Raw genomic sequence first — 11,157 nt, forward strand, 5'->3', positions numbered from 1 at the left:
CACAATGGATAGAGCACCGGCCCTGGAGTCAGGAGGACCTGAGTTCAAATCCAGCCTCAGACACTTAACACTTACTGGCTGTGTGACCCTGGGCAAGTCATTTAACCCCAATTGCCTCACAAAAAAAAAAAAGAAAAGAAAAAGAAAGGAAAAAAAAAGAAAAAAAAGTCAATGACTGGGGGCAGCTAGGTGGCACTATAGTGGATAAAGTACTAGCCCTGGCTTCAGGAGGACCTGAGTTCAAATCTGGCCTCAGACATTTGACACTTACTAGCTGTGTGACCGTGGGCAAGTCATTTAATCCTCATTGCCCCACAAAAAAAAAGTCAATGACTAATTAAAAGTTTTGTATTAAAATGGCAGTTTGTATTGATCTGTTTTGCTGATTTTTTCTCTTCTTCCTCTTTTTCTTTTTTTTCTTTAAAAAATATTTTGTTATATGGGAGAGAGAAGGATGTGGGGAAAAATTTAGGCGATGTAAAAAACCAAAGATATCAACAGATTTATTGTAAAATAAGATTAAGCAAAATAAAATGGTGGCATAGAAAAGCGAACAGAGAAGATGGCTAGCTTTGAGGTCAGGGACCCTATTGATGTTCCTTCAAACTCCCCATGGTCAATTCCTCCACTCTCCTCAAGTCACATAAAGAGATAATAGGTACAGCTTTGATCTCCACCAACCTCCATAAGCGCACCACTTCCAAGACCAAAAGCCCCTGAAGATTCCTTACTCCAATCCCAATTGGTCATCATACCATTTCTCCTTTGGCCTCATGACCCCTAAAGCCGTTCTTCATCCTCACTGGTCCCTCTAATGCGTCCAGTTCTCAGCACCTCCTCAAGCCAGCCACACCGCTAACGCACTACGTTAAGCAGTTCAGCTGGTCTCTGTCCTTCACCCTCCCATCCCTTCCCCCTTCTCATAGCTCGGCTCACAATGGGGTTGGACAAGGTGTCCCCTGAGTCCCTTCCCCAGCTCTAGACTTTCTGACAGTGCAAACATTTTTAAAAATCGAATTATCCAGTGACACAGTTGTTGAGTTTTTGTTTCTTCCTTTAACAGATCATGATTGTACAAAGCGTCAAAACCGTAATGGTGTGTGTAAAGAAGAGCATCGGCTCCATCCTGGAGGGACCTCTTCTGGGTTTCCATCTACTCTAGAGGGATGGGCCACCTCAGTAGAGATGCAGTCGAGGGGCTGCAGCCATAACAAACGTAAGAATGGAAAAGGAGCAGAAAGGGCCCCTCCAGTCCCAAACTCCGGCTGCCTCACATCTGTTCCCAGGCAAGGCCAACGTTAAGAAAGCAGATTTCACAGTTACTCTATTTTAAGTGTAAAAGGTACAAATGGAATGAAACTCTCTGCCAACATGAGTCAGACACAGAAATAGCGGTGGTGGGACACTGGTATTTTAATAGATCTATGCTTCTGAGAGGTGTCTGTGAAGAGCAGACAGGCTTGTCGCAGCTTGCTAGAAGCATGCAGGCCGAGTGCCCTTGCACTCTGTGCAAAGGGAAGAAGCCCTAGAACTGAACTCGAGTCCAAGCTGGGGCTTATCAAAGGGCTGCCAACAGTCACTTTGGAGTGCCTGCCTTAGTCCCCCTCACACTCCCTGGCTGGTCTGACAGCAGCCCCATTTCTAGGGCCAGTCCCAGAGCCCCCTCTTGTTCATCTGTACCCCCACAAGGGGCAGCTCCCATGAAGAGAAGAATGGAAACAAATGAGGCCAAGAGATGGAGGGAAGGGGGCTGAATTCCTTGAAGATCCCTGGGATACTTGCAGATAGGGCAGGGTCCAAGGCTCTATCAGTTCAGTGCGGGTTATTAAACTCATACCTGGTACAAATATTCTCTCTGTCATCTATCTATCATCTAGCTAGCTAGCTACCTATCTGACTATCTATTCCTATACAGGGCATGTAGGTGGCTCAGAAGATAGAGTGCCTGGCCTGGAGAAAGGAAGACATCTTCCTGCGTTCAAATCTGGCCTCAGACATATGCTAGCTGTGTAACCCTGGGCAAGTTACTTCACTGTTTGCCTCAGTTTCCTCATTTGTAAAATGAGCTGGAGAAGGAATGGCAAACCACTCCAGTATTTCTGCCAAGAAAACCCCAAATGGCTTCATGAAAAGTCAGACACAACTGAAAATGACAGATCAATGACAATGAAAATATCTGCCTATATACCCATCTGTCATCTCCTTATCTGTAGATCCCTCCATCTACTTATCTGCATATCTATTTATCCATCCACTGATCTGCCCATCTATCCATCCATTTATCCATCCATCTACCTAATATATTTGTCTAATCTATCTATATATATAATGTGTATGTATATATATACAATTTGTCTAATCTATCTATATATATAATGTGCATGTATATAAATACACATACACATTATATATGTGTCTATCTCTAACTACTCTATCATATATCCACCTATCCACCCATCTAACTATCTAGCTACTTAATCTATTTAATCTATCTATATCTCTCTTTCACTATGCCCAAAGGGCTATAGAACTGTGCATACCCTTTGATCCAGCAATGCCACTGCCAGGTTTATATTCCAAAGACATCCCCAAAAAGAGATAAAGACCTATTTGTACAAAAATATTTAAAGCGCCTCTTTTTGTGGTGACTAAGAATTGGAAATTAAAGGACTGCCCATCCATTGGGGAATGGCTAAACAAGCTGTGGTATATGATGGTAATGGCTTATTATTGTGCTATAAGAAATGACAAGCAGAATGATTTCAGAAAGGCCTGGAAAGATTTGTATGAACTGATGTATAGTGAAGTGAGCAGAACCAAGAGAACATTGTGCACAGAGACAGCAATATTGTTTGATAAAGAATTATGGTTGACTCAACTATTCTCAGCAATACAATGATCCAAGACAATCCCAAAGGACTTGTGATGAAACATTCTAACCACCTCAAAGAAAGAATTGATATTGTTGGAACACAGACTGAAGCAGGCTATTTTTCAGTTTCTTTCATTTTTTTTCTTTTTTTCAAGTTTTTTTGTACAAAATGACGGATATGGTAATGTTTTACATAATTGTACACATATAAACCATATGTGATTGCTTACTGCCTCAGGGAGAGGGGAGAGGAGGGAGGGAAGGAGGGCTCAAAATTGGAACCCAAAATTATAAATAAAAATATTTATTGCTTTAAAAAAATAATCTCTCTTCCTCTTTCTCTATAAGATATATATGTCTATATCTAATCTATCATCCATCCATCTACCTATCCAAGCAATGTAAGGAAAAACTTCCTAACACCTTCCTAGATTGATCCCAAAGGGGAACTGACACCCTTAAATGCTAGGGGATCTCTCACACTGAAGGCCTTTAAGCAAAAGTTGGCTGACCAACCCACATCAAGTGCTTTGTGAAGGAGAATCCTGGTCACGTTTGGGTTGTCCTAGAAGCCCCCTGATCCCCACGGCCCTGGGAATCTGAAATAACTGCCCGAAACAGACAGCGTCTCTGACCAATTTAGGCACCATCTCTGTCATGGCCACACGACTCTGGACAAGTCACTTACCTTTTCAATGTCAGAGGTGGTTCTAAAAGATTATAAAGCCAAAGGGAAAGCCCTGGCCTGCATTCATGGAGGAAGTTTCCTCCCTCAGGAGTCCCTTTGTCAGGGGGATCACGAGTCCGGTTCCCTGTGCCATCTCTAAGGTCCCTTGTTATATTAGTTATTATTAGTTATACTAGTTATATTAGTTATTAATACTTATTAGTATGCCCAGGGCTGCAGTGAAGATCAACTGAGATGATGTTTCTAAAGCACTTTGCAAATCTTAAAGTGTTATGGAAATGCTGGCTATCGCTATCCCTATTGCTGCTGCTGTTACTGTCTGTCACTGCTGTTGCTGTCGCCCCTCCAAAGGGTATAGAAAGATCATAAAACCCCCTCTTTACTTCTAAGAAGCATCCTCACTGCTCTAGCCCACCTTGGGCTAAGATCGCTTCTCTCTTGCCCAGTTACAGCAGAAAACAAAAGGTTCTTGTCACATTCATGTTCATCAAGCAGAAAATGCAAACCGATTGTCCAAAAAGCCAAGGCCGTAGCAAAGGCTGTGCCCCCGAAGCCCCAACAGCCTCCTGGCGCTGTCCCTGCTGCTGCCCATCACCAGGCCCACCACCGCCCTGGACTGCACAGTATTTGGAATGAGATGGGGAGGGCAAGGGGAGCTGGCAGACCACACTGAGCTCCCCCCAATCCCAACTACTCCAGATTCAAATAAGCCCCAGAAACAAAACTACACCAAAGGGGTCGTCCTTTTTAAGTGGCAGGAGAACAAAAATTCAGCTCTACATTCACTTACAAGAAACGCACTGAATTTTTAAAAGGCACATAACTATGTCAAAGGAGCATTTATTTATAAGCTAGAATAAGGGCCTGGTAGAGCTGAGTTTCTCTTAAGAAGATTTATTTAAATCATAGCAAACCTCTACACTATTTCAGACAAAGAAAGCAGAGAGGTAGCATTCACTAGGCAGAAAAACTGTTCTTCAGGAAAAAAGGGCCACTATTAACATGCAGGGAACCCCCTACCCCCATATAACAATGTTATGCCCGTTAGGTGCAGAAATCCGGGCACTCCTCCGGCCACCCCCAGGCAGGCCTACCTTCGAACGTTTCCAAGATGTGCACCGTGTCACCGATTTGCAAAGAAAGTTCATCTGCTCCTCTGGCATCGTAGTTATAAAAAGCTGGGGAAAGGGGGAAAGCAGCCATTAGTGAAGACATAAAGGCTCCCTCAACAAGTCATTTTTGTGATTTAAATACTAAAATCAAATCAGACTCTGTGCTGGTGAAAAGGCAGAAAGCAGCCTTCTCTTCATTTTTTTTTCTCCATGTAAATTGAGAAGGCTTCATTCAAAGCACAAACGGGGGCTCTGCCTGTACCAGATCCTCCCAGAACGCGCCCTCCCCTGGGTGTTAGCACTACCCCCACTCAATAAATTACTTCACATTTACTCTTCAGCAAAACGTGAGTCCCTGTTGGTGGGACTGTGGAAAGACAGGCACGCTGATTTCCTGTTGGTGGAGCTGTGATTGGGTCCCACTATTCTAGAAATCAAATGAAATTATGCTAAGGAAGTGACAAAAATGTTCACACCTTCTAACCTGGAGATCTCCCTGCTAGGCATATACCCCAAGGAGGTCAAAGACAGGAGGGAAAGACACCAAAATATTTGTTACAATATTTTTTATAGCAATTATTCTGTCTATACTTGTCCTATGTATACTGGATCCTACAGTCAAATGTAAGCAATTGGAGGGCAGGGACAATCATTCAATTTTGTTACTGTATCTCTAGCACCTAGCACAGCACTTAGGTTTAATCAATATTAGATAACTGAAGGCTTATGTTTTCCTGTCAAATATCACTGTGTATACATCAGACATCAAGGAGGTAGAGGGGTAAAAACGGAGGGAAACACAGCAAATACTTTTATTAATAGCTATTTCGTTAAAAAGATTTATTTTCATGTCTTAATAGATGCTTGTTGAATGGAATTGGATTTTAATTTAATTTAGTTTGCTTGGTTTTCTATAAGAAACTGGACTGTTCTCAACTAAGAATCAACCGTGTTCCAATTAATTCTTAAGAATTCAAAAATTCATCCAAGCCAATTTATGGAGTTAATGCTAAAGCAGAAATGACAAATCCATTCTAACAAAAAGGATCAGAAGAACCTGCTGTCATCCAGCCAATATTGTCAGATACACCAACTATGTTCTGGCACATTCACTGCACATTTGTCAAACTGAGCAAAATGACTTGCAGCCAGACGCAGTGTCTCTTGCAGAAAGGCAGGTCCTTCCATACTGAACCTAGGGAGGCATTGGTAAGTGCTTATCTCCAATGACAACTTGGATCGGGAGCACCTGAATCCAGGAAGCCCCAGCATGATTCAAACCCCTGTCAGGTTTGCAGAGACATTCAAGGGAAATGAGGACACGAAAGTAAGACCTAGAAACACTGCTAAAGGTCTTATTTCTAGGAACAATCTGAACAGGTGCATTCTCCAAAAATAAGCTGTGCAGATAACCCACCCAGGGCACTCTGAACAGAATTACTGTCGTCATTGAGGTTAAACTCCCTTCTGTTGCCAAGAACACTGATAAGGGCCTGACTGTGTGGGCAGCCAGAACCAGGAGTATTGCAGAACTCAGATCAGATGGTCCTAGTCTCCCCACCCACACAGATATGATAGTCGTCAAGTATTAAGCAACTTCTAGGAACCAGGCACTGTATTTTTTAAATGATGGCGATAGGAAGAAAACCAAAACAGTCCCTGCCCACAAGGAGCTTACAGGCTAAGGGAGCAGACAACATGCAAACGACTACGTACAAACAAAATACAGGCAAGATGCTTGGAGGTGATTACCAGAGCAAAGGCACCTGCTTAATTAAGGGGGATTAAGAAAGGCTCCTTGGGACCTGAAGGAAGTCAGGAGATGGAGATGAGGGGGGAGAGAATTCTAAGCATAGGGGAGCTTGGGGGGGGGGGGGAGGAATCACTTGTTGGCTTGGGAAAGGTCTAAAGTAGCATCGGCCTCTGCACCAAACCTTGCCGGGAACCAAGGACACTGAAGGAGGAAGTGAATACAGAAGGGCATCCCTGGCTGGAGAATCTGCAGAAAGAAAGGGCATATTTGAGGAACCTCAGGTCAGACTTAGATTAGGGCAGAGTATAAAACCTTGGAGCCACCTAGAATCAGTGGGGTTTTTTTCAGTATACACACATATATAACTGCGCACACACACAAATATACACTTATGTGTGCATACACACAAGCGCACACACACAAATACACACTTATGTGCACATGCACACAAGCGCACACACACAAATACACACATGTGCACATACACACAAGCACACATGGGCATCTTCTTTCCTCCTCTGTCTATTCAATTCCTCCCCATTCTGATGTAAAAACCAACCCCTCCAGGAAGTCTTTCCAGACCTCCCCACTACATCCATCCAGTAACCAACTTCCCCTGGAAGGAAAGAGAAAAGGCACTGATATAGCACCTACTACGTGCCAAGCACAGTGCTAAGCACTTTACAATTATCCTCCCATTTGATCCTCAAAACAACACTGTAAGATAAGTGCTGTTATCCCCATTTGATGGTTGAGGAAACTGAGGCACAAAGGTTGTGTGATTTGCCCAGAGTCACATGGGTAGTCCATGGCTGAGGCCAGATTTGAACTCACATCTTCCTGACTCCAGGCTCTATGCACTACAACACCTGCTGCTTCTCAGGGCACTTGACTGGGGAAAGGGTAATTGTGGCTAACAGAAGCATGACACACGTAACTCCAGCAGTGTGCCACTGAGTACACAGAGACATCTGAGGAGCATGCACCCCTCTGCCAGCAGGCTAAGTGACCCATCCCCATCAATGTGTCCGTATCAGCCCCTCTCCCAGGGCCCTGACACCTTGACTGCAGTGGATGGTCCACCCCACGGAGCCAAGTCCAAGGATAGACATTGCACAGCAAACCCACGATCATTACTGCTAGTGGTAGATAGACCCCCCTCCCCAACAATGCCCTTCATTTCCACCCTCCCAATAATTTGCCACAGGTGCCTGATTTCCTAATTCAGATTCTACATACAATGCTTCCTATTCAGCTGGTGCAACCGCATCCCGCCGCCCCCCCCACACACACACACACACTTCTATCAGGGCATTCTTTATCTTTAAAAAATAATAATAATAATCTGGGGCAGCTAGGTGGCGCAGTGGATAAAGCACCAGCTCTGGATTCAGAAGGACCTGAGTTCAAATCCAACCTCAGACACTTGACCCTTACTACCTGTGTGACCCTGGGCAAGTCATTTAACCCCAACTGTCTCACCAAAAAAAAAAAAAAAAAACAACCCTAAAAACGAAACAAAAAAAATAATAATCCATGGCTCCCTACTTCCCAGAAAATTGAGGCCTGACTCCTCTGTCCAGTTTTTATGTTTTCTCCATAACCAGGGCACAGCCCATCTGGCCAATGCACCCCGACCTCTCCTGACTGCACCACCCAGCACCCAGATTTACTATTCACCAGACTAGTCTGCTTATTATCCTCTGAAGAGCAGCTCCTTCCATTCTACCCAATGGGACTGCAAATCATATGACTGACCGGTGGGCTGGAGAGGGGCCAGGCTCACCCACTAAGCAGCCGCATGGCCCTAGACAAATCACTGAAGCTCTGAGCTTTGGTCCCTTTCTCTCCATGAGTGAGAGGGGGCTGGCCCCTTCCAAATGAAGATGCAGCCACCTCCTGACTGCTCTAAGCAATCGTGCCCAAATTACAGACTGCCCAACATCCCTCACTGCTATAGGTGCCCGCAGTCTCCCATCACCCACAAAATCCGATGTCAGTGAGTTTTACATTTATCATGCACCAATTTTGTGCCAAGCACCCGACTGAGGTCTGAGGGCCAAGATCTGCTGAGGGAGACGGAGGCCAACAAGCACGGCATACACAGGACAGACAGCAATATCCACCACCAGGAGACAGATCGGGAGAATGGAAGGCCCTCGAAGCAGGAAAGGGAAGAAGTCCCTGGAAAGGCCCTTGGGCAGGAGATAAGCAGGACTGGGAGCCGGGGGAGCCAGGAGGGGGAGGGGAGAAGGGAGAGCCCCGCCCCCCACAGACATGGGGGAAACTCGGGGAAACAGGCACACAGTCAGGAATTGAATCAGCAGGCAGTGATTAGGTTCCTACTGTGTGCAGGGCCCTGTAGTAAGGGTTGGGAAGGCCCCGTGCAGCCCCTGACCTCAAGGAGCCCACCCTACATGGAAACAAGGTACAAATAGGATGAATGTGGGACACTTATCTAGAAGATAAATGGGAGCTAATTAACAGAGGGAAGGGATTGGCTGAAGGAGATCGAGGAAAAGCCTCTGGAGAAGGAAAACAGGAAGCCAAGGTAAGGGAGAGGTCCAGGTGAGGGAGGGATCCAGGTGAGGGAGGGGTCCAGGTGGAGCAGGCAGCCAGGGACACTCCCCAGGCAGGGGATGGGACGTGAGAGTCACTGGAACATGAGAGAATGTGGAGGAAGCCAAGTGGAAGAAGTCTGGAGAGGCAGGAGGGAGGATTAGATGCTGGAGGCGAGAGGGGGCCACTGTAGATGATGGAGAAGGGGGTGGCATGGTCTTTGTGTGGGAAGAGAAGGGACAGACTGAATGGGTGGGGTGAGAGGGAGTGAGGACAAGGAGAGTGTGCGCTGCAGCGCACAGTAGGCGCTCCCTCCTGGCTTAGGGACTGATCGAAGTGACAGCAGCTGACCTGTAAAGCTGCCCAAAGCTGAGGGCTTCTCCTCCAGCCCCTCCTTTGACGGAGGTGGAGAGGTCAGATGGGAAGCTAAAACCTGCAGGGGATGGCGTGCAGGGCTTGGAGTCGGGACGCCTTCAATGCCAATCCTGTCCCAGACACTCACTAGCTGTGTGACCCTGGCTAAGTCACTTCACCTCATCTGTAAATGGGAATAATAGCGCCCACTGCGCAGGGTGCCTGTGAAGCACCTGCCGGCCCAACATCGATGCTAGTTTACCCAGACACCTGGACAACAGCAGACGGGCCCTTGGACTCCAAATTCTGTGTTCTTCCTCCTCTACCACGAGGGCTCAGCCCATAACATTTTAGTGTCAATGGTCCAGAAGAGGAATTTTTCCTCACACGATTTCTTTCTTTGATAAATTAACCTATATGTTGCACAAAGCTTTTCCCCATTCCCCTCTACCGCCAAATACAGAGACGATCTCCACTTGTCTGTGAGTCGTGCTTTGCACACTGTCCCCCTCCTTCAACAGTGAGCACTCGCGTCAAGATTATAAAGTACAGTGTCTAGCAATGACCGTCAGGGAGGCCCTTGTGCCCCAGGGCACAAGTCAGCCCCGCAGCCCCATTGCTGGGAGTACATCCTGCCATTTGCAGGATTGTGAAGCTCCTACCCAGGCACTAAGCATTTATCAAGCACCTACTGTATGCCAGATGCACCGCTCGGTGGTTCTACGTGACTCACTTTAAAGTACAGTATCAGCGTCACTTACTCTTATCACCAGGCACCAAACTTATCACCAGGCACCATGTGCCTGCTGTAGAATCGTGAACAGCATTTTCTCAATTTAGAAACGCCTCGGTCTAAGAGAAAACCCAATGCCCCCAGGCCGCTTCCTATTACCCGTCCAAACGGAATCTGTGCTTGCTTAGCCATCTGTCAGCCCTTCAGAGGATGGTACAAGATAAGCATTTATTTCTCCAGGGTCTATGAACCAGCCCCATGAAGTGTGTCCCTCCCCAGCTGCCTTGAAGGCGCTCTGCCCTCCAAAGGGCGAGACATCCATCCCCTCTGGCCATAAGCAGAAAATCAGCAAAGGAGCTGGGCCCCTCTCAGCATCTGCAGGGAGTAAGATGGAGGCTCTGCTCTCCGGGCGGCGGCAGCCCCAACTTGAGACTAGATCTCTGGTTACTCCTCTAAGGAGACCAAACCCGAGGACCAGCTAGGAGTCCGGCATTGGGATGGGGAGGGCAAAGGCTCAACTTCCACAAAGGGTGTGACACACCCAGGAAGCTCAGAGAGAAGGACACAGACAACGATGGAGGAAAGGATGTCGGATGTCGACAACAAGGGAGAAGATTGTCACAAAAGCCTATGGAGGAAGGGCGCTGCGCTGTCTACACAAGAGTCTACACCGCCCACTGCTCAGGGTCAAGGACTATGAGAAGGAAGAAACCCCACTGGACTGCCTTGGTCAGACCACACTGCTCACCTTGGGCAGCAAAGGTCTTCCTGAGTCATGGGATCCGAAGGCAGACCACCGAGGAAAGGGAAGCAAAGGAGGGAGCAGGTACGGGCAGCAGAGATGGTCCTCTTGGGGTGAGAGGTATGACAGAGCCTGAGGGGATGGCAGGGACACGGGAAGGTCTTTTGTAAGGGAGGGGGGAGATCTGGGCAAATCTATGGGCATCAGGGAAGAAGCCAAAGAAGGAGAGGCTGTAGATAGGAGAGAAGGGACGAGCAAAGGGAAGGGGAAAGAGGGAAGGGCGGAATTAAAGTGAAATCCTGCGGAGCGGAAAATAAATAAATAAACTGATTTCAATATGAAAA

The 11,157-nt window shown here is 46.6% G+C and overlaps 1 protein-coding gene across 2 annotated transcripts in view; it reads right to left on the minus strand.

Moving 5' to 3' along the window:
• DOCK1 (dedicator of cytokinesis 1) overlaps window positions 1-11,157 on the minus strand; it is a 586,118-nt gene that overhangs the window by 520,972 nt on the left and 53,989 nt on the right. For both annotated transcript variants that reach the window (XM_043984307.1, XM_043984306.1), the window contains exon 2: window positions 4,655-4,738. In XM_043984307.1, coding sequence (XP_043840242.1) covers window positions 4,655-4,738 — 84 coding nt within the window. The remainder of the gene's footprint in view (window positions 1-4,654; window positions 4,739-11,157) is intronic.

The sequence above is a fragment of the Dromiciops gliroides genome, chromosome 2 (assembly GCF_019393635.1).
Source record: "Dromiciops gliroides isolate mDroGli1 chromosome 2, mDroGli1.pri, whole genome shotgun sequence".
Lineage (NCBI taxonomy): Eukaryota > Metazoa > Chordata > Mammalia > Microbiotheria > Microbiotheriidae > Dromiciops > Dromiciops gliroides.